The sequence below is a fragment of the Calidris pugnax genome, unplaced genomic scaffold, assembly GCF_001431845.1.
Source record: "Calidris pugnax isolate Ruff unplaced genomic scaffold, ASM143184v1 scaffold44, whole genome shotgun sequence".
Taxonomy (NCBI): domain Eukaryota; kingdom Metazoa; phylum Chordata; class Aves; order Charadriiformes; family Scolopacidae; genus Calidris; species Calidris pugnax.
In genome coordinates this window covers 42,062,376-42,087,046 of record NW_015094506.1, presented here as the reverse complement: position 1 = coordinate 42,087,046, position 24,671 = coordinate 42,062,376, and the positions used below count along the sequence as shown (strand labels likewise).

Here is a 24,671-nt window from a genome sequence, read left to right as displayed (position 1 = left end):
GAATAAACGGATTAAACTCTCCGCCAATTTATTCCCTGATGATGTGTTCAAGCCTTTCCAACTTTTAAAAATAAAATCTAATGTGTAAAGTGAACAGGAAACAAGACATGTCCAATTGAAAGATTACTTCAGTCTTTGAAACTGAATAATGGCAAAAAGACTTGCTGAGAAAATATTAGTATCCTTCAAACAATCACATTTGATCTCACAAATGAATTCTTTTCTAATGGAACTAAGATATCCTACAGGAAAAAAAACCCCAACTGTTGAGAATAAATGAGAGGCAGAATTCAATATTTAACTTAATACAAAACACTGGGACAGGATATTAAATGTCAGACTGAGTCTTGAGGCAAAAGTTAAGCTGGTGCAATTTAAAGTGCCTGGAACCAGACACATGTCAGTACATCTTAAAAGATATGGTTTTGCAAAGCAAGTACCTTTTAAGGTAGCTGGAATGTAGTATGATTTGTACTTATGCTGTTGTCATCTTAAACTAAGAAATAAAATATATGGGAATAAAATTTTAAATGGTTTTAATACAGAGATATTTTCAAAAATCTATTGATGTTTAGTATTTCTTATTTTTCCCTAAATGTTGAGCAAAACAGAAGTTACAGAAATGGGATGTGATGTTGGATTGTTGCAGGAGAGTAATGGAACCTATGTAACTGTTCTTATAGTGTTTAATTTTACTGCACATTTAGTAATTTTAGCATGTTAGGTTTACCCTTTCCGTTTTTGCTTTTAGTGGTTAGGACTGAATAAGAAAATTGGTTTTGTAGTTAAATACACAGCATTTTATTAGTTACTTGTGGTGGCTTTGGCTCGTTGTATGAGTGCGAATATAGCTGTACTTCTATTATAGGATTTTTTCATGTTACAAGGATTTTATTTTTAAAGAAACTTACATCTGATGTAAGTTTGATTCCTCTGTTTTACTAATTACCATTAGTACAGTGATAGCTGCTATTGTGGAAGGAGAGCTGTTGGAATATTGGCAAGCAATATTTTAATTGGACTTGACTAGTGTATAATACAATTCTGATTTTTTTCTTATGTTGTCTTGGATGTCCAGATCTCTTCCAAAGCCATCTATCTTTAGAATTATTCTTGTGCAAAGTATTTTTTCAGGGCTGCCATGTATGTAGAATATGAACTAGCCTTCTTTTTTGCAGTTATAGGACATTGGTGTTGATTGTTTGAAATCAGGCTGTTTGCAAGAAAGCATTATCTATTTCTGAATGTTCAGGAAACTTTTTGGTAGCCAATTACATGAATATCAGTGTTTCTAATAAGTGAACTTCATATATAAATGGAACATTTAATAACATTCATGATATTTCATTTCATAAAATGCTGAAATAATAACCTGAACTTGTTTTTTAAATGGAAAGTAGGCTGAGATGCCAGAAATGGGGATCAAGCTGGACAAAAGTAAATGAGAGTGTAGAGAGTGTAATTGTTTTCGGGGAGGGCGGGGGGGAATTGGGATTTTCAGATATATATGAATGAGTTCAATGAAGAGCCATTCAGAGGTGTTTTGTACTTAGTGCAGCAACGTATAGTCCTGCATATCTGACACATGGCTTCCTTAATGTGTCCATACCTTATGGAAAAGAAGACACTACATAGAAATTGCTTTTGGGAAACAGCTAAGGAAACGTATAGCTAGTGTTCTTCCATCTAAGAGCCCAGTCACTGGTGCTGTTGAGTATTTTTCTGTGATGAAACTTTTTAATAATCTGTTGAGGTGAAATGAAAGCTTGAAAATATTTTTTTCTTCATCAACAGTGAAATGAAGTAGCTTGAATGTTTTTAAAGCTTCTGAATTAATACTCAATTGTATTACAAGTATAACTGTTATTTAAACACGTTTGCTAATGTATATCATTCCTACTTGAGGGCAACTGAGATAATGTGCTTTTTGTTAAAAATTTCATAGAATTGCTCCAATAATAGCCGTATAGGAATGCAGAAATTAATTAACTTGTACAACATTACATGTATCTGAGCATATTTATTTAATCTGTTCTCTTTGGGAGGCAGACATCTTCTTAGAATTCTTGATGAGAAATTGCTTTTTAAAGGTGGAAAAACTTGAAACTTTTTGTTAAATAAAAGCTGATTTTAGAAAGTTGTTTGTATCTGAACTTTTGTATCAGTTGGAATGCTTAGAAAACTGATTTACTAAAGAATTATTCAGATCCACGTAGGACTGCATGGCACCACATCAGTTTATTAGATTTCCTGTCACATGTAATCAAATTCCAGTGGTGCTTTTTGTAAAGCAAAGAGTAATATCCTTTTCATTTTCACTTTTTACATTTTTTTCAGGGCTATCTTCCTGCAAACGTGGACCGAAGAGAAAGCACTTTAAAAAGAAAACGCAAAGAGTATTTTGCATTTGTTGAACAATACTATGATTCCAGAAATGATGAAAATCACCAAGATACCTATAGACAGGTAGAACATCTATTGACGTGACTTTTACCTGTAGGACATCTGCTAAAGAAATTAAAGAGATTTTTTTTTTTTAAACTTACTACTGTTTTTCTCTATTTCTTTAATCTTATTTGATAGGCAGCTCTCTAATAAATTTTTTCATACGTTTCAGAAGCAAAAATATGAAATACTTGTGTTCTGAAATTCAAAATAGTAGATTTCTTTTAATGTCAGCTTTAGTCATGCCATGTGGCACTACCATTTGGTGCTGCCATGGTTTTCTATTTACGAATCGTAGGGTTTTCAAATCTTTCATCTTGTGTACAGACCGTCCTTCAAATGAATGAGGATGGTACAGGGAAAGTGTAACACTGACTATTTCTTACTGGGTCTGTATTTCTGCTTAAGATGTTGAAATGTGCAATAACCACAGGCATGTCAAACTTTCTTGCCCACCCGGATAAGCAGATAACTTTTCTTCAAGTTATATATTAAAATTAATAGACGAGGCAATTCTACTTGAGCCTTCCTTAGGACAGAAGAAGCTGAGATCTTTCTTTCAGCTTAAAGCCTTATCTTTACTAGCAAGAAGTATATGTGACAGTGTCAATTGAACATCACTTTACAGAAGTACTAGTATGTATTTGCTTATAATTACCCTGAGGTAATGAGTATTGTCAATATGACTATAATTTGCAAACAATCAAAATGTGATACAAGGATCCTAAAATACGAAAATAAAGTATATATATATATTTTTATTATTATTTTGCCTCATTGATAGATTAACAATGACTTAAAGATTTGGCCGTGTGTTTTGAAATACAGTGAGTCCGTGTTATTCCAAAAATAATGATACAGTGGCATTACAACTAATACTGTAAAACCATAGGATTGTTTTAACTCTTATGTTGTTTAAAAAGTGTGCTGTTGGTTCCTTTACAGTATTATTTTTTATGTCTTATTAGATCCATATAGATATTCCACGCATGAGTCCTGAAGTTTTAAGACTTCAGCCCAAAGTAACAGAGGTAAGAATGATATTTAAAGAACTATATTTTTTTTTAAGAAATCATATTGTTAATGAATCTGAGATCATGGCGTTGGTTATTAACAATTTGACTATACTTGCTATTTTGACTTACGAACTAGCTTAAAAAAGTCCAAAAAATGAGGGTATGTAAGTATAGGCTAAGAATAATGGTGATAAGTATGAGTAGTGAAAGGAACAGCATCTCATTAATCTCCTACATCAAGTCTGTCAGTTTTTGCTTTGGTCTTGTGCCTTTGGAGTTGTTTTACTTTTTTGCTTCTTATGTATTTTGTTAATAACGTGTTTCTGAAGTAATCCAGAGCATAGTTCCCATGGTTCTATGTATTTTTCAAAATTATTCAAGGTCTGAAAGTTTTTATCATAGTTTTCCACTTGGGAAATTCTGATTTTTGTGAATTTGTAGCATGACTGGTTTGTGTTCCTTATTTGATTTTGCTTCCTTGCAAGTTTTATATGTTGAGTACACTATTTAAATTGTTTAACTACTGTAATATATATACTTCAATTAATGATAAATATGTTAATCAAATTGGTGTATATAGTTGGGTAATTGAATCCCACCGGGACTTTTACTTGTAAAGTATGTAGGTCATAAATAGTGTAGATTGTGTGACTCATCCTCTTTCATGTATTTCTTATAATCATTCAATTACTGCTCCTTTCTAGTGGTTCTGGTTAGACCATCAAGTGTTCTTCCATGTAGGCTCTGTTAGTATCATAGAGCCACACAGAACATCTTCTGATAGTTCATTAGATTATTGATAGGACAAGGGGTAATGGTTTTAAATTGAAAGTGAGGAGATTTAGATTAGATATTAGGAAGAAATTTTTCTATGTGTGGGTGGTGAGGCACTGGAACAGGTTGCCCAGAGAAGTTGTGAGTGCCCCATCCCTGGAGATGTTCAAGGCCAGGCTGGATGGGGCTTTGAGCAACCTGGGAGGTGTCCCTGCTTCTCGCAGCGGGGTTGAAACTCGATCTTCAAGGTCTCTTCCAACTCTAACCATTCTATGGTTCTATGATAGGAGAAAATAAATGCCGAACCTTTCATTTGTTTTTCCATTCTTGCAACTATATGTTTAATGGGAATGCTCTTCCACGTGTGTTGGAGAAAACAGTTTGAAGAAATAGCCTATTACAGTTTTCTTTTTATTTTAAAAAACAAAAAAGGTATAAGAATATTGCTTTCTCTCTGCTTTCTGATAGTGGTGTTTTGTGTAGGCTTTTCTAGGGATGAATCAAAAAGTAAAGTAAGAAAAATAAACAGACAAGAAACAAACTATTAAAGAAATGGGTAAGATCAGTGTCAGTATTGTAGCTAGAAATGAGCCAGTAAATGAAAGTGAGGTGAATATTGCTTCATGAAAAAATGCCTATAGAAACAAGAACTCTTATATACTTCTAAGAAGAAAGAAATACTTGAACTGTATCAGCAGTTAAATTAATCTTAAGATGTATTTGCATTCAACAGAAAATCATGGCTTTTTTGAGGTGGATTTTTTTTACTTCCGTGCGTTCCATTCCTTCCTTTATTTCCATTAAACTATTCTTAAGATTTTAATGTGGATTGTCTGTGTCTCAAATGAATATGACTGTTTTGTACAATGATAGTGCTTTTGTAGTTCTACGTTTGGGTGAACATATACTCCAAAATCATGTTGGTTCCTCCCCCCAACCTTGTTTTAGTGAAAGAGGAATTAGAAGCTATTTAACATGTCTGCTGTAAGAGGCTCTGTATATTCTTGTCTTTAAAGGAAGATTGCAAAGTACGAAACATTTATTCAAGAATGACTACTAGACAGTGTATTTATTTCTAAATTAGCTGAACAATTTTAAACACAACTTTAAAATAGAAATTCCAGGTAAACATCTTCTGTAGAATGTATTGAATGTCCTTTCTTTTAACCAAATCATTTGGATGAGAAGTCAAGTAACTTGATAAAAATGATACTAAGAAAGATGGTCTTTGGAGAATATTTTGAAGTTTTATTTAGTAAAATGATGAGATTGTAAGATAGAGATATAAACCTGTAGGATTTTGGACTAGTTTTGTCTTTTCTTTATTTGATTATATATAAGACGAGATACATTTATATGACTACTCTTAAGAGATGATTAATATGTTTCTTTAGATGCACACTTGGTAACAGATTGTAAGAACACAGCTTTTTATTTACTATGGATATCTGCTTTTTCCATAATACAGTTAAAAATATTAGAGTAAACTTGTATTGGTAATTAAAGAAGTTGTGGTCAAGGTTTTCCAACATTTGAAATGTGTATTTTTTGTTAAATATTTAGTGTGTTGGGGAAAGCATCCTATAATAAGACATCGAAAAGAATTAGTTACAGGATAGGTACAACCCTTTTTTGGTTGAATGATTAACTTAGAGCTAAAGTGTTTATTTGGGAATTTAGAGAGTATATTAATGTGAAAAAGATATTAGAATAGTATTTTTTACAAGGAGTCACAGTTGAAAGGAGGTTTGGTTGTGGTTTTTTTTTTTTAATAGCTGAATTATAATTAATCTCAAAATGGCTGGTTTACTGTAAGTACTGACAGTCTTCAGAGCTAGTAGATGCTCCCAGAATAAAACACTTCTCTCATTATTCCTTGAGAGTAATTAAAATAAAAGGAACTACTGTGTCTAGGTAACTTGTGCCAAGTAAAATCTGATAGAACTCCAGTAGCAAATATTATTCAGTGAAGTTTGAGTCTGGAATGCAGTTTCAGTTAATTTTGTGGGATTGTTAAATATGTGAAGTTATTTATGGTTTTTTCCTTTTTGGTTATCCTTTGGCAGATAACGACATTACTGAGGCAGCATATTAATTTCATGTGATTTACTGAGATCTTGTTTGCAAATATTTTTTCATAAAATCAGCTTTTAAAAGAAATTCTAGTTATTTGTTAAACTTGTCCAAAGGTACGTTTTTCTAATGCTTTTTTGGATATGTGCATCTTAAACACTGCTTTAAAATAAACATAATTAAATCCACACTTTTTAGAAATTGTGATTGCGGTAGCAAGTAACATAGAATTACTCCTTAAATTAATTTAGTCTTTCGCATGCAGCTCAATATCCCTGCTTCCCGGTTATACTTAGATTTCTTTAGTTTGAATGTTTAGTAAGTTGAGCCACGTAACAATAGTAATTGAACCACATAAAGTAGATGGATAAACTTCTCAATGTGATCGAGGCAGTGTGCAGTTAGATTGCTGCTGCTTTCTTGTTAAAAAAAAAAAAACAAACCCACAACGCAACAACTCCCTCCCACTTCCTCCCAAAAAATAAATCACTGTCCATACTCTATCCCATCTGTCTTTCCTACTCCAACAGTTTAAACAAATGGGTTTAAAGTGTTTCTTTTTTATGGGAGTCATGTAGATCCGGGGAGCAAGGAAGGTAATGTTGGAGTGAAGACTTAAAGGACTGGGAATAAATAGAGGAGGAGGAGAGAAGAGCTGGAGTCAAGTTTATTTTAAAGACTAATGACTGTAAGTGTAGGTTTAATGAATTTGATTAGTTGACGTGGAGTGGTCTGTAATTTATTATCAATTTCTGCTTTATCTGTAACTGAGTTTTGTTGAAATGGATAGTACATGGCTGTGTTATTTCCCATCTAATCTTGCATTATATGGGAAAAGTAATTTCAAGGAAACAACACAACTTAGTTTATAGATTATTTTTTTCCCCACTTTTTCTTTTCCCCCTACTTAGACAAACAAAAAGCAGATTCTCATGGTTAAAGCTTTGGGGTTTTTGGAGTTCCTCTGAGGTAGCAAAACCCACAAAAAATTCAAAATCTTTGTTTAAGTTAATGGATTTTTCTCTTTATGTATTTGAATATAGTTCTTACTGTTATTATGAATGAAAGATAAATTCAAAAGAGGGTAATGGTTGGTGATGACATCTCGTGAGATGTAGTCATTCATAGTAAAAAAGTAATTCCAGTTGCTGTTGCTGGTTTGAAAATCAAGAAGGGGGAACCTTTTGGGAAAGTGACCTTTTTAATGAGTCCTATTTGAACACAGTGATGAGTGCTGTATAGAAACTTAAATCAGTCTGCTTTTCAGGTATTCAGTGCTCATTTTTTCAATTCAGAACAGTAAATGAAACTTCATGAAAATGGGTAGGAAATTGAAAACACTATTTCAGTGTGTATTTGTTGAATTTCTGATTAGATGCGTTTGGGATATTAAATCTGGTGTGCCAATCACAGAGTGATCCTTCCTGCTCAATAATATTAAAAAATACCAAAACCAAACAAAAACCCCAGTCATCCCCCTCTGCTCCCCCTTCCCTACATCTTAGTTTTCATTCCTTGATTTTACAACTGCTTTGAATTCCATAGGCATCTCAATTTGCAATGCAAACTGTGTATAGTATCAGATTCTGAGGAAGGGTTGGTGGTACAATTTTTGGGGTTATTTGACTTGAGACATACCTTCATGTTCATGTGCTTTTCAGCACTATTTTTATAATTTTCAAAATGGGTATTTTGATAGCTGTTACTTATTGAATTACTGATTATTTGTTTGTTTGTTTCTCACTGCATATTTTGTAACCCCATTGCACCAGGACTTTTTTGTTTAGCCTAGTGCCTAAAACTATTCTATATTCAGCAATTTCTCTAAATAGGTTTTTCTAGTCACCTCTCTGATATTTGTTTTCAATGAAGTTATTTATGTTTGCAGTATTTTAAATTTCCTTTATTTGAATTGAAACAAAGAATGATAGCACTGATAATACTGAAAAACTAATGTTATTGAAACTAGAAATGGCAACTGAGAGAGGCAGGAAGGCTGGCTGTGAGCTAACTAACCTGGATAGATTTGCAGGTTTCCAATAAAAGTAAAAATATGACATAAATGTAATTTCATAAAGGCATAATTTTGTAAATTGTAAAAGCAAGATGTAAATGACAGAACTTAAGGCCTTTATACAGTTGTTTATAGGCAATGAAATCCCACTGGCTATTGCTTGATGGGCAGAGGTTTGTGTTTTTTCACTTTAATATGCAGTGCATATTAAAAAATGTGTGGACAGGACTAGCGCCAACAAGAATTTATAGCTAAAGGAATAAATATCTTGTCTAATGAAAGCAAGAAGCTTTTATAGAGAATTTGGTAAATGAATACCTCCCTTTCTGCCTAATCTTTGCCCCCAAACTGAAATCATACTGAGCAAAAACTGAATCTTAATTGTAGCTGTAATGGATTAGACATGAGCTGTGTAAGGCTTGTGTTTCAGTGCCCAACAAAGCTCTTCATATTTATTCTTGTTGACCATCTCTCTTGTTCTGTGGGGTTTTGGCATGCCAGGGAAATAGGCTAGCTGGAAATAAAGCAAAGTTCATTCTCAAAAGAAGCCCGTGGGAGAAGGGTGGTAGATGTTGATGTTTGGGACTTGTTCTCGAAGCAAAAAGTGCAGATGTGTTTCAGCTTCAGGTAACTCAAGTGGAAGCCTGTGATGGGACTCTCAAGCACCTAGATGCAAGTCATATATGCCTAGACCTTTCCTTACTTGAAAATTAATATGAGGGCTTTCAAACTGAAGAAGGTGGTTGTATTTAAACGGTGTTGGAATAGTGAACTTCTTAATCAAGCAAAAACTGGAAGTGTGATTGAATAGAAATAACACAGGCTTCATAAACTAAAATTCCTCTCCCTATTGCGTCTTTCAGGGCAGGTCTTTTGCAGGCTTTCTTGAAGCCTGAGCATTCCTTGACTTGTGGGGTTGCAGAAAACCATGCAATCTCCTTGGGGCCCATTCTTAAGAGTGACAATCCTTTGGCTCTTCTGCCTCTGCTCTGCTTACCTGCCTCTGTCTTCTGGCTTCTTTGTCACACCTTCCAGGGAAAAGGCAAAGCACAGAGCAGCTTTCACCCTGCTGCTTATTTGCAGCGTTTTAAGGACACGTAGTACATTTAGAAGCACATAATTGAGAGGAAATGCAGCTTGTCACAGACCTAAATTGTGTCAGAGAGAAGTTCTGCTATTTCCCTGCTCCATACTCTTCTCATGTTGTCCTTCCCATGGTTAGATATGATGTGGTCTTAGGAACTTCTGCAGATCTGAAGCAAGGTACAGATTACAGAGTTGAGGGGGTGAGGTTATGTGATATAGCAGGCAGTTGCCTTATTTCTACATTTTCTGATTATTTTTTTCCAGATCTTTTAATTAACCAGTATACGTGTTTCTGAAGTCTGAAACACCATACTTCAGTATTAGGCAAGCTTAACTGTTACAGAATCTCTTTTATGGGCATGTTATTAAAAAAAAATCTATATCAAGTACTTCTTTCTGTTAGTTAGGAATAAATAGAATACTATATTGATAAAATAGTTCTTTCAAAGAGGTGAAAAATCATGGGAAGACGTTTTAATATATGTCTCTTGAGGAAGGAGGAATTTTGTGTTACTGGAAAAGCTCCAGTGAATAAGTGGTTCCTTGCTGTAACTACTGCAACTGAATTATATACTAGATTGGTTTCATCATGTGCTAATCCCTTGAAAATGCTTCCTTTTGAAGAACTGAGAAGCTTACTTAGCACTGGAAGTTAATTATAAATACTAGTGTTCATTTATGCTTTCGTATGCGTGTTTTTATACTAGTATAAGCTCAATGATGTTAAATTTGTCCCTATGTAATTTTCAAGGTTAAAATGTGCTCCTCGTTTGGTAAATTACCTGATAGTTTCTTTAACTCTTTTTCAGATCTTTGAAAGGATTTTGTTTATCTGGGCAATACGTCATCCAGCCAGTGGATACGTTCAGGGCATAAATGATCTTGTTACTCCGTTTTTTGTAGTCTTCATCTGTGAATATATAGGTAAGAATTGTCTTAATACTGAATTATGAATTGGTACTGGTTTTGGAACAGCCTCTTCATTTTAATCTGAATAATGATTTGTATTAGCTAATCAAAGCATAATTTGATACATTATTTTTATAATACATTTTTGTAATTATAAATCTTTATAGTTCTATTTAAATATATATGGAGAAGCAATCAGACTTCAAGTAGTCAGTGTAGTTCAGGAGTCTTTCAGGTTTATTCCAAACAATCTCCCCACTGGCAAAACCCAACCAAACAAAACCTTCTGTGGAAGTTGCAGGCAGGGTTCTCCTTTGTCAGAGCTGAAAACAGGGGAAGAAGCACAATCTAGCATTTGCTTTCATCTTGATTTCTAGTTAAGAAGTGTTCACCTCTCCTGAAGCTCTCTTCTTCATAGGTGGTTTTATTCTCCCTTTCTCTCTCTCTCTCTCTCTTTCTCTCTTCTAATTCACATTTTTGTGAAAACTTCAAATTGTACATATGAAATGGGCAGGTGTTTAAACAAAACCAAACAACCACCAAAAAACCCCACACCAAAACACGGAAAAAAAAAACACGAAAGAAGGAAACCTTTTAAAGGAGTGGCAGGGAAATTAAAGCAGAGGGAAATGATTGAACTGGATCTGTGGCTGAAAGAATGGTAACCTCGAATTAGGGCCTGAAAATTAGGGCAGCAGTAATCAAATTTTTCTGGTTAAGAGCTCTGCTTTCCTGGGGCTCACAACACTACCAACAACAGCAGCGTAAACAGTTGTATTTCTGTTGTGTTTGTGGCCTCCTTGTATGTGAATATACTTTTTGAAAACTTTTTTTATTTGGCAAACTCTGATATTGGTTAAGTGCTCATCTCTTACTAGAATATAATTTATAGCTTAAATTTATATATTAGACTTTATAAACATTAAGAGTATGGCTTATCATTAACAATAATTCATTAATAATTTGTATATAACTATGGATATAAAAGGTAAGATTAAACAGTAAAGATGAAAGTTTTAATAGATGTTGAATTAAAATTGTTTTCCTTCTATTTCTATTCGTCATACACGCATACAATGAAAATACACAATGCTTATATATACATTTAACACTTTGCCTGGCTACTTCAGTGAGGCTGTATAGAATGGATTCTTCCTGTCTTCTCTATGCAAGATACCCGGTGGTGTCTTAATCCAGATTGATTAGATTTAATGAAGGACAGATTATCCTTGAGTGGATGACAGACTATGCGTTTACTCATTTGCATGGCAACACCTCTCTTGCTTTGTTCATTTCTTGTTTCATAGGGGGACATTTCATTGCTAAGCAACTAATGAGAACTACTGCTGCTTTCTCCCTAATCATCTCTTAAATAGGGTAGAGGCCTACTCCTGAGAGTACTTGCAGTTTCTGCCTTTTACTCCCTCATTTGACAGATAATGAAAATGCTCTTAATGATCTTAGAACAGTAGGGTCTCTACTATAGACTTTAGGGTTGTTAATTGAAATAAGAAGTTGAAATGAGATGTGATTAGAGAATTGATATTCCATGTTAAATAGACCATTTAATTAATATGGTAAATAAGTTTGTCTTTACCACCAACTTACATTTGGAGACCCTGGTGATTGTTAAAGTATTTGCTAGTTTGTCAGTATTTTCATATCAGAGAGTATAGCTCTCCAGTAAGTGTCCAGTGAAGAAAGAGAAAACTCAAAAGAGAGAAAGAAAAAACTCAAAGACAACCGTAAAAGATATTTTGTCACCAAAAACGTATGAAACTCAGCAACCTGTATTCTAGAAGCTCGTTTAAAAGCTAATATCTATATAACAAGAAAAATACTGAAATGAAGATTTTTTTTCTTCAATATAGTAGTGGTCCTGGCTAAGTGCTAAGAGCAGTTATTTCCCTGAGTGGCATATAATAACTTTCTAAGTTTTGTCTTTAAATAGCTTCTTGAGTTGAATCTTTCTAATACATTGAAGTTACACTGAATGATACATTCAAGGTAGAATGAATAATGGTGTGCATTTCACTTAAACATGAAATAGGAACATTGAATTTATGAAGTACCCCAAAAATACTAAGGTTTGTAATAAAATTATGAAAGGATTCAAAACTCACTGTGAATTATGCTTAAGTAATTTAGATAGAAATAAATGCAGAATTGCGAAGTTTCCTTGCAAAAATGTTTAAGCTATTAGTGTATTCAATATTTGCTCTAGTAATTCTCTATATTTACCTTAGATTTTAGATCTTATTTCTTGCTCTGACTTTAAGTAAATATTGGTTTTTACCTTAAATTACTTTATTTATTGCTTTCTTTTACCTATTGATTTTTGTATATTTCTCAATTTAACTGAAACCTTTGCATTGTGATTCTGAGTCACTTGGGTCCTGATTCATGTTATTTAAAGTGATAATGCCTTTTATTTTAGGTTCTTTCTATAATTAAAAAATAAGGAAGAAGTCCTAAAGGATTATTAAAGACTAATATTAAATTATTATTATTATTATTAACAATGCCATGAATAATGACTCTGTGCTGATTAGATCATCTGATGGTATATCCTGATAATGTTCACCATTGCAGTTTTGTCAACTATTTCGGTGGGAGAAAAGCCATTTTTTTTTTAGCTTTATGACAGTTGAGAGCACCCTTAATCCTTAATCTTGCATAAAAAATCTGTGACATTTATTCTAGTGATGGGAGTCTTTCTGCACTGCTAAAGACATCCAAAAGCCATTTAGAAAACTGTTGTTGAAGAACTTTTGAAGATACAAATGACATGTATAGTACTGATCATTTCCTTGCCTGATAACATTTTTTTCAATCAAATCTGAATACCCAAAAGTAGGTTTGTGGGTCTTTTTATAAGGACGTTTTGATGGATTAGTATGGATGGAGGTATCTAATTTTAGCATGAGGGTTCACACATTTTGAATAGGTTGAGTGACTGAATGGAGGAATTGAATATGTCAAATGTTGAGAGCATTCTTTCAACCTTTCCAGAAGTGCAGGTATGATAAAAGTGTAATTTGGTAATGTCTCATTAATTCCTCACTCTGTACGAAAAGTAGAATACTGTAGCATTTTCAGCAAGATAAAACTTGGTTGTCAAATCAAGCCAGGAGAGGGACAACTGCAATTAAAGAAAATTTCATAGATGGGGGTAAGTACTGGCCCCTGCTGTAATACAGTAGATTCAGATTAGGATTTCTGCTCTAAATTAGGACGAGGAGGAATTTAAACCGTGTTTCTTGTACCAGGTGATTGTGTGTGTCAATCTTGACTTCCCTCCCCCACACCATGAGAAATGGTAGAGATCTGTAAGCTTATTCTGCCATAATATAGCAGGGGTTTTTTTTAATTTCAAATGCTAGTGGTACAGGAAAACCATTTTGTCCTTGCGTCTAACCTCCTACATGACATAGCACCATTACAACAGGTGTTAGAAGAAATGCTAATTACTGTCAGGGCAGTTTTTCTGAAAACTCTGTAGCATATTACTTTGTGTAGAAAAGAATCTTGTCCATGCAGATGAAAATCCAGAGGTGTTCTTATTAATGAAATAAAATATACCACATGACTGCTCACTGTTTGCTGACTTAATGTGGAGAAGGGCATTTTGCACTGGGTTTCAAGTCTTATTTCAGGTTGCCACACGTGTTGCTCTCTTTATACACCTTCCTGATGCTCTGAGTTCTGGTTGATTGTTTCCCAGTATTAAGTTGTGCTGCACAGTTGCTTGTGGTTTCTTGCTCATGGCGTCAGCTGCACTTCACTACATCTAATGTTTCAGTACCACATCTGCATTGCAGTAATTCACTGGGCCTCGTGTGTACATCTAAAACTATAGAGACACCTGCATTTATTCACCATCCAGAGAGATGGAAGCTCAAGAGAAGCACCATCATCATAAGGAGCACGTCAGGCCATTGCTAAGTGAGATGGCTGTGTGAGATCACTTTGACACCCCTTGCAGTGTTGGATCAGGAGGAAATTAGGAGTTAGTATGAAGCCAAAGGCAGAAAATGAACACTATCGTAGCACTTCATCATTTTTTGTCGGATAAAGAATATCAGGAAAAATGAGGCTGCTGAAGATGGGAATGGCAACTGAGATTTTGTCTGCAATCTTCTTGCAACAGAGGAGCTTGAGACAATTTGAGGATGCTCACAACAACTCATGAACTGAAAAGTTTGGAAAGAGTGGTCTTACCCTGGTAAGTATTTTTTTGTGATCTTAAATCCTTTTGTAGAAGGCATTTAAATGCAACTTTTGTTACATAGCGTTTTTAAAATTGGTGCTGCCGTGACTTGATGGAATAATTATTCCAGGCTCAAATCCTAATGGAATTCAGATGGGATTTAGTCCCAAACCAGTGTTACTGTGGAAACATAAAGGTTTTTTGGTCCTGGAAAAGCAAGTCTGTCTATAGCTCCCTTGCTTACCTTTCTTTCCACTCTCATGTCATGGGAGGTATTCCTGTCCTTAAAATGAAATTTAATACTGGTTAATGCCTTCTTTTCTTCCTTTTCAGCATATTTGCTGCAAATAATTAAATTTAGAACTATTCATTTTGATTTTCCCCTCATTAGTTGAAAGCTATAACTAAAATTATTGTTTTCATAGTGTATTGGAGTAACATTTCAGAACACTCTGTCATGGCTGTATCTGAGGTAATTCCTCAGTGTATTTTTTGTAAAATATGAAAAAGTTGTCAAATTAGTAGAGATTTTTTTTTTCAGGAGAGTTGCAATTTTTATGCAATAAGCAAATATGTTTAGAATGTATGTAAAACTGAATTTCTGAATGATGAGGCAGTGAGCCAGAGAGCAAAGAGTATTAACCCTCTGACTCCAGAGAGTTGCTGGAAGGTTTCTCTAATACTTACAGTGTTAGAAGGTAAAGCTTTTTTCAGCATTCATTATTTCCTTTACAAGATTAAGCTGAAATCTTGATTGCTGCAGTATGTAAAGTAATCTAAGATAATTAATCCTGCTATATAAATACCTTGACCGTTTTTATTCAGTTCTACCAATTGGGGAGTTATGAATAGGGCCCATGCATTGAGGTTTTGAGGAGATAAAGTGGAAAAGATGTAACGTACTTAGAAGAGACTGAGTGAAACTGAGGGAATGACAAATTGTTTCGATAAAATGGAAGTTGAACAAGGAGCTGTAACTGGATTACCTGGATGTTTCTCTCCCTCCTAGGCCCTTCATGTTGTTGGAGACCGATCGAATCGTCCTTGCTGTCTTCTGGTTTATCAAGAAATAATGGAAAACCTCCCAACAGGGTGTTCTCAGGAATGAGAGAGATTTCTTCAGTTTGAGAGATGAAAAGATTTTGTTTGCAATTGTTAAGTGCTTTTAATTTTTCTGATAATTTTGGCATTACACTTTGTAGCAAACTTCTGTTGTTCTAATGCTTTTCTTTATTCAAATAAATACATGTTTTTGAAAATAACTGTATTACAGTGTTTTTATTTTATTTATTTATTTATATATTTAGATATATTTATATTTGAAATGATTTATGGAAGTTATACAAACAAATCTGCATAAAACACTGACATGAATCCTAACTGACATCTTAACATTTTTTGCAAGTTGTAAAAGTATTAAGAAAATATTTTCTCATTTTTTAAAACAGTTGTAAAACTTGCATGAAAAAGTATTTGAAGTAATTTAAATCACTCTTCCGTCATATGAAAATTCAATGCTGCAAGTTCCATTTGATCATATTAAGTTTTCTATCCTTAATGCAAATCATCAATAATGTAGTTTCCACATACAAAGGTATATTTCAGTGCTACTTCTTAAATAATTTCCATGATGTTTTACATGTTTTACAGTAATGCTCATGGCATCAATGAAGTTGACTGAATTTCTCATAAATCTAAATGATATTATATGAAATATTATTTGATAATTGAATGGAATATTTTTATCCATGTGATTTGGGTGGGCAAGGAACGAAGAAAGCTTACACAAAACTCTTGAATTAAAGTCTTTAAAATACTGAAAACCTAATCCAGAAGTCCAGAAGACATCATACGCCTTCCTCTGTAAAAGATTTGCAGCTCAGTGATATGAAACTTTTGACTTAACCTGTCGTTTCTCTTTGCAGCACTGTTTGCTTTCACATATTATGAAACACTTAGTGTATGTATACATATATATATAACTGTAACATGATGCAGAAATTGTTCAGCATTATCTCAGCTTGCAGTGAGATGACTGCTGTTGACTTTTTCAGTTTCTAGGAATGTTTCCTCAGTCTCACCCTGTTGATGCGCCCATCCATTGCCCAGTGAAAGTATTTTGAAAGTGGTGCGTAGTAGCTGAGGGGAGGGGGGACTTAGATGAGTAAGATAAACAGCATTTGAATTTGATTTTACACATTGATGATTCCTGCTTTGCACCATGGAAAAGGTGAAGAAGGTCCAGAAGTAAGCAGAGAACTGTATTTTGTCTGTCCGCAGTGCTGAGGTTTGGTACTTCTGTACCAGACTTCTGTGCTGTGTGGCACCGCTGATTGTGGTTGCAGTGGGAAAACAGCTAGTAATTATAGGTGCTGAAAGAGAGTCCTAACAGGGTGTTTCCTAACTTATTATTAAATAGACTTTGTGGAGCTAAATCGTATTTTATCCTGTTTGTTTCTTATGATGTGGCCCGTTCTGCTTTATTTAGGAGCTTCCTGAGACCCTTTTATAGCTCTCATTTCCTCCTTACATCTTTTGTTTTATACCACCTGTCAGATTCCTCAGTTGCAATTCAACCAATTTCTTTCAATTCCTCAGTTGGAATTCAACAACTTCTTTCTGTACAGAAAGTAATAATTGCCTTATTTTTAAGTCACTGCAATTTTTAGACTCTGATGTTTATAGTCCTGTTATAATTAATCTTTGTGAAGAAGCAGTGTATTCTGAGGATTAGTAGTCACTTTAAAATGCATGCATATCCTGTAACTCAGAAGGTGGTTGTTTGGTTTTTTATTCATTTAAATATTTTTGAGTTGTAATGAAAAAATCCCAAAGTTCCTCCAGGTAAATTACATTGCATCAAAGGAGATAAAAATACAGGCCTAAATTTTAGTGCTTTAAAATAATCCTTAACACTCAGCTAGATTATATTATTAAAATCTTCATTTTTTAATGTATGTCTCGCTTAAGAAAAATGAAGCATTCACAATGTCTGAGCATTTTTCTTTATTAATATATAATATAGCTTTTCAGGCCTAATTGGGCCAGGAAATCTTACTATTTTACATCCTTCTATTCCCTTTAATCAAGGAGGAGAACCCATGTGAAAAATAACTAGCAGTGAATTGTTCGTCAGCTAGCAGTGCTTGCCATAATATACTGCTGTATCTAGGGTTGGTTAATAAAGCAGTATATTTGGAGCAATTGCAAAAAGAACTGTAAGGAGATCGTGGATAAAGTATTAAGAGAACATCTCATGCTTAGTTTATGAAGGGTTAGGGAACGAGAGAGCATGAAGGAGGGCAAATATGTCTGTAGGACTTGTGGGGTGGAGAGAGGTGATTAATAGGGGGCCAATGAACTATAGGTTGCCTTTAATATTTTGGTCTTTCTGCTTTTGTGTTTGGATATTTATTTTAATTATTTACCTGGACAAATTCATCTTTATCTTTCAGCATGACTTGTTGGAATATTAATCTTTTAGTTGCAGTTTGACTAGTCCTACAGCGGGCATTTTTTTCTGGCTTAGAGTTACAGAATTATTTCACTTAAGGACTATTTTTTCATTTAACTACAATAGTAAAAGTCCTAATGAATATAGTTGAGCTTTACCCGGGTATGCTTTTAGTGTGCTGGTTGCTAGTGGTAGAGTTTATTCCCTACTGTTTTTCACTAATTGCTTAACCTACTGGAAGTCAGTGATGGCATTCAATATCAAATATATTAGTGGATTTGTCTGCATAAAATCTCTCATAGTTTGCTTTGATCAAAGTGAGGTGATTTACTTATTTACTTAATAGATTTTTAGCTAATTATACTAAGCCAATTAGTGCTATTGGCATTTCTTGTAGTATAGTAACCTTGAGAAGGTGTTAATAATGAGCAGCTGAGCACACATCTACAAGTAACTGTTTGGTGTAGTTGGATGATAGTATATTGCTATGTATATTTTACTCATTAATCTATTTGATTTCCAGTGAGGGCTTGGAGCTGTGTGAGCTGGGTGACTGTGTGCTGTAGAATTCATCCTCCTGATCCCATTTGCTGTTTCATGAGGTTGATGTACCCTGCCTGTCCTGGCTTTGTTTCACTGGTCTTGAAACTTAGCAGGGGAGCTGTGTATTTGAATATTTCCAAATCAGGTTTAGTTGGACAGAAAAGGGTTTCCTTGCCATGTGCTGAGATCACACAGCTAAATCAGGGCTTGCTGCTGTCAAAATTGGTAGCTTTGCTTGGTCTTTCCCAACCACAAACATGTGTTCCTGTCTTCACTCTTTTGTCGGCAGTGGCTTTTCTCTGGCACATAGAATTTATTTTTTCAGCTCTCACCTCAGGCAACAGAGATGAGCATCAGTACTGGTGTGGGGATAGGAGCATGTTAGGGAAGAAGGGAGAAGCAAGATCCCAGTTGATTGCAAAGAAGCTCTTAAAATGCTTTAGCTGTGTTATTAAACTGCCCTCATGATAAGTCTGGGTGAATTCCACTTATTTTTCGCTTAGCAAGTTAGGAAGCGCTTATAAAAGCATTTTAACTGACAGAAGTAGGGTATGGTAACCTGCTTTTCTAATATTTTTACTTTCTAGTATTGTCTTTAATGGCCATGATTTATTATAATAGACAATACTGTTTTAAAAAATCAATCCTTCTATGCCTCTGTGTTCGGTTTTGATTTCACTCTTCAATATACTGTCAGATTTCCGAGCTAATTATAACAGTTCATCTGAAACATTTGATGCATGGTTGCATCCAATAGATTTCTTAGAGAAAGATTTGAGACTGACCGAGAGAGTTTTTGTCGATAATTGTGATACCAAACACTGTGAATATAAGTTTTTTAGTTACTAGTTTCAACTTCAAGGCTAATTAAAAAAAAAATAAAATTAAAAATTGATACACATACTGAAAATTCCCCCTTTGCTTATCATATGCAGAATTGGTTTTAATGTTATTTCTATAATATTTTTTTTTAAGTAGTCCCATTGATCTTTATAACCAAAGTGTTCAAAGTTGTATCATACTGATGGGATGAAAACAGCTCTAGTCATCTTCGTGACCTCCGTTGAAACAAAATTAAGTTCTTGAAAAACCATTTGCTTAACCAGACAAATTGCAAAATCTTCATCTCGTGAACTGGCACATATTGCAAGTTTGAATAAAGTGTGTCCTGTGATAAAACATCGTCTTTAGTTTGATTGCAGAAGTACAGTAGGCATACCACAGTGGGCATACTGCTGAGTATTCAGCTCATAAAGGTGTGTTAGTAGAAGAAGCAGGATGTACCTTCAGCTTCACTGTCTGCCAGGGAAAAATTAACGTCTTTTAAATAAAATTTTTTTGTGGATACTTTTAAAAAAGGTTCCTATATATTTGAGGTGGAATGAGCCTAATTAAAGTGAGATTTCACTGGCTGCTGTTAGCAATTGCTGTCAGAAGTGAAAAAGAGACATTAAGATTATCCTAGTAAGTATATCCAACTGTTTAATTGCCTGTTATTTTTAGTTCTCTATCTGAGAGAAAATTAATATTTTCAGTAATGGTATTAATTGCTCATAGTGTCTTATGAGTTTCTGGGTGGGTTTTTTTGTTGTTTTTTTTTTTAAAAAAAAGGAAATTAAAACTACCAAACCCTGAAATTTCAAGATGTATTAGTCTTTCAGACGTCTTAGGCTTTTAGATAGTCTTTGTTGAAAGGGCAGTCCGTGAAACTAAAGCATATGTTCTGTGATGTTAATGCTGAATGGAAAAAACCCCTAGTATGTAAAGTGTATATGAAAGGTGCCGGGCAGGGAGAATCATTAACAGGGAGTCTACTGTTGTGTTCATTTGAAACTTAATATATTTGCAGTTTTGTATGTCAGTAAGAGATACCGGGGATGTCAGAATTCGTCTAATAAAATCAAAGCAGTGGGTGTGTTTTTAGTCCTAAAATGGTCAGAAGGAAAATCTCAAAACCTATGACCTGTTGAAAATTAAAGTAATAATACTTCATTTTTACTATTAAATGTAATAATAGTCTTTCATAATCTAGTTATCAGTTGAAATTCAAGTTTGGATGATAAGGCCATCAGAGTTGTATTCATCTACTCGAGTTTTATAAAGGTTCTCTATCACTGTTTGCTTTCTATTTTCAAAGTGTAAATTAGACTCTGAGTTTTATAGTTCTGATCTGTTACACATGCAATATAATTTTGTGGGCAAATTATAAAAATATTATTCAAGATGACAGTTTGGTTTAAAATTTTTGCTGTGAGCTTTTATTTGATAAATAAGAGAAGTACATATTTGCTTAAGTTGTTCTTTGCAAATTATTTGCTCTGTTCCTTTGTGCTTATACAAATTTCATAATGTCTAAAATGGAAATAATATGTTTGTCGGAAAACAATCCTTCAGTGTAATCTCTTGGATTTGCTTATCTGATGCAATTTGAGCCGCTTTTTATAAATAAAGAAGTGTAAAAAGAAAGATGCTTTTGCTTTTTTTAAAAGCTAGTCTTAACTTCTGTTGTTCTAAGTCAAATTAAATATGGTAGTACGAGAAATAGAAAAGTTAGACAAAATGATAAATGGTGGATTTGTACTAAAGGTATGCTAGAGGTTACTCAGGAAAACATTGTTATATTAAAATGTAGCTTTTCCTTTATCTGGGAGAGGAGAGGATAAAAATCTGTAACCCCCAAGCTTCCTTTTCTTTTTTTTCCATTCTGTTATTTTTTTTTTTCCCTAATGTCAACATTATTTTTGTAGGACTTTGAATAAAAGGAGAGGACTTTCATGTAATTAAGAAGAAAATATATGAGTGGTTCAGACTTATTGTATTGGAAAATGCTCTTCTCTTTTTCAGAGTGGCATCTACATAAGAATTTCAAAGCAGTGATATATCTAATTATCATACTGCAACATTTTCATTGAAAGTATAGTAAGCAACAGTCTCTGTATTTTTGATCTGTGTTCTGGTGACAAGCTTTAGAAAAAGAAAAGCGTCTAAAGGGATTAAGAAAGATTGGCTGTGGAGAAAAGCTGTAAGAGCAACTACTGAAGTAGAAAACACCTACTATCTCAAAGATTAAAATAAGTGTCAGATGCAGGATTTGTCAGACTTAACAATTTCTGTTGACTGGTAGTAATTACTTCCAGGTACTGCTATTTGAATTCATTGCTTTTATCTAAAAAATACTGCTGTATGTAACGGGCTTTCTTGTTTCTTGTTAATAGAGAATTAAATGGAAATATTTGATCTTTTTCTTTGTTAGCATAAGATAGTAGCTGAAAAAATGGCAATTGCCATTTCATATAATTTTTGTAATCATTTATGTCTGTAGGCATAAGATTACCTTTGCCTTCCTGATGTTCCTAACATAATACCTTGTTCTAGCAAAAAAATTTCTTCTTGCTGTTAGGGCAAAAATAACTGGATTATATTTCATTAAACTTGCAGTTTCCTGTTATCTGTTCTTGTGTTCTGCACATTATTGTGAGTGGAGGCATCTGCAGGCTGAGGGGTTTGAAGTTTTGGGTTGGGTGTTTTGGCTTTTTTATGTGTTGTTTTTTGTTGATTTTTTTTTTTAATAATCTTTTTCTACATGCTTCAGTATCATGTAGAAGAAGAGTATGTTGAGAATACTGATCAGTATGTTACAATGTATGGCCCAGCCTCCACTTATTATTCACAGTAAACCTGTGGTGTGAAGACTTTTTTTGAAAAGCAGAATCAAGATGTGAAAAATAGAAAGGACTTCATAAGCCCAGGAAGTTAAATCTCCTTATACATGACTATCATGGTTTTACGTGTTAGAGAACCAGCCAGCTAGAGACTTGAAAGTTACTAATAAAAATTCCTTCAATCATATCAGCACCAGGAAGCCTATCAAAGAGTTGAAAAGTCAGATGGAGGTGTGAAGGGAACCTCTGAGATGTCACCCCGTGGCAGGGAAGCTGTGTGGATTCTTTGCTTGTATGTTCCTGTGAAGAAACTTTCTAGACCCTGTCTTATGGACAAAACTGGAGGAATTCTTTTGAATTTTTGCTATAAGAGATGTATAGAACAAATCCCTAATTTAATAAGAAATTTCTAAGGTCAAAAGGGACTAGGTTTCTAACAAAATTAAATCGTTTCTGTAATGTAGTAATATCTCTTTATAGACCGTGAAAGCAGCTTTTGTGTCTGTGAACTTGTCTTGTGTTCTTCTCCCTGATACGTCAGTTGGTGTGACAAGATAAATGAACATTCTGGCTATACCGTTTCAACTCACTGAGAGATTCATCCAGTTACTCAGCCTGTTATCTTCTGTGTTTTACTAGAGGAAGTCTTCAAGCCCTATAAGTTTCATTATTTTAATTTTATATTGTGATTAAACAGATGAGCTATAAAAATGCTGAGTTAGCATGATTATTTGTCTTCTGTTTCTCCTGACTGGTTTATCTGTTCTTGTGTTCTGCACATTATTGTGAGTGGAGGCATCTGCAGGCTGAGGGGTTTGAAGTTTTGGGTTGGGTGTTTTGGCTTTTTTATGTGTTGTTTTTTGTTGATTTTTTTTTTTAATAATCTTTTTCTACATGCTTCAGTATCATGTAGAAGAAGAGTATGTTGAGAATACTGATCAGTATGTTACAATGTATGGCCCAGCCTCCACTTATTATTCACAGTAAACCTGTGGTGTGAAGACTTTTTTTGAAAAGCAGAATCAAGATGTGAAAAATAGAAAGGACTTCATAAGCCCAGGAAGTTAAATCTCCTTATACATGACTATCATGGTTTTACGTGTTAGAGAACCAGCCAGCTAGAGACTTGAAAGTTACTAATAAAAATTCCTTCAATCATATCAGCACCAGGAAGCCTATCAAAGAGTTGAAAAGTCAGATGGAGGTGTGAAGGGAACCTCTGAGATGTCACCCCGTGGCAGGGAAGCTGTGTGGATTCTTTGCTTGTATGTTCCTGTGAAGAAACTTTCTAGACCCTGTCTTATGGACAAAACTGGAGGAATTCTTTTGAATTTTTGCTATAAGAGATGTATAGAACAAATCCCTAATTTAATAAGAAATTTCTAAGGTCAAAAGGGACTAGGTTTCTAACAAAATTAAATCGTTTCTGTAATGTAGTAATATCTCTTTATAGACCGTGAAAGCAGCTTTTGTGTCTGTGAACTTGTCTTGTGTTCTTCTCCCTGATACGTCAGTTGGTGTGACAAGATAAATGAACATTCTGGCTATACCGTTTCAACTCACTGAGAGATTCATCCAGTTACTCAGCCTGTTATCTTCTGTGTTTTACTAGAGGAAGTCTTCAAGCCCTATAAGTTTCATTATTTTAATTTTATATTGTGATTAAACAGATGAGCTATAAAAATGCTGAGTTAGCATGATTATTTGTCTTCTGTTTCTCCTGACTGGTGGACAGAGTGTATCCTCAGCAAGTTTGCTGATGGTACCAAACTGGGAGGGCTGGCTGACACTCCAGAGGGCTGTGCTGCCATCCAGCGTGACCTGAACAGGCTGGAGAGCTGGGCAGAGAAGAACCTCATGAGGTTCAACAAGGACAAATGTAGGGTCCTGCACCTGGGGAGGAAGAACCCCAGGCACCAATACAGGTTAGGGATGGACCTGCTGGAAAGCACTTCGGAGGAAAAGGATCTTGGGGTCCTGGTGGGTGGTAAACTATCCGTGAGTGAGCAATGTGCCCTTGTTGCCGAGAGGGCCAATGGAATCCTGGGATGCATAGTGTGACCAGTAAGTAGGGCAAGGGAGGTCGTTCTTCCCCACTGCACTGGTGAGGCCACAACTGGAATACTGCACCCAGTTCTGGGCTCCCCGGTTCAAGAGAGACAGGAAACTACTGGAGAGAGTCCAACATAGGGCAATTAAGATGATTAAGGGATTGGAGCGTCTCCTTCATGAGGAAAGGTTGAGAGAGTTGGGGCTCTTTAGCCTGGAGAAGAGAAGGCTGAGAGGAGACCTTATTAATGCTTAGAAGTATCTAAAGGATGGTTTGGGGGAGGATGGAGCTGGACCCTTTTCAGTGGTTCCCGGTGACAGGATGAGGGGCAACGGGCACAAGCTGGAATGTAGGAAGTTCCACTCAAAAATGAGGAAGAACTTCTATACGGTGAGAGTGACAGAGCCCTGGAACAGGCTGCCCAGGGAGGTCGTG

The 24,671-nt window shown here is 34.7% G+C and overlaps 1 protein-coding gene across 1 annotated transcript in view; it reads left to right on the top strand.

Moving 5' to 3' along the window:
* The window catches only part of TBC1D22A (TBC1 domain family member 22A), a 177,018-nt gene that overhangs the window by 32,541 nt on the left and 119,806 nt on the right, over nt 1-24,671 (top strand). Inside the window, exons 6-8 of the mRNA XM_014964131.1 lie at nt 2,338-2,466; nt 3,414-3,476; nt 10,218-10,332. Of these exons, the coding sequence (XP_014819617.1) occupies nt 2,338-2,466; nt 3,414-3,476; nt 10,218-10,332 (307 nt within the window). The remainder of the gene's footprint in view (nt 1-2,337; nt 2,467-3,413; nt 3,477-10,217; nt 10,333-24,671) is intronic.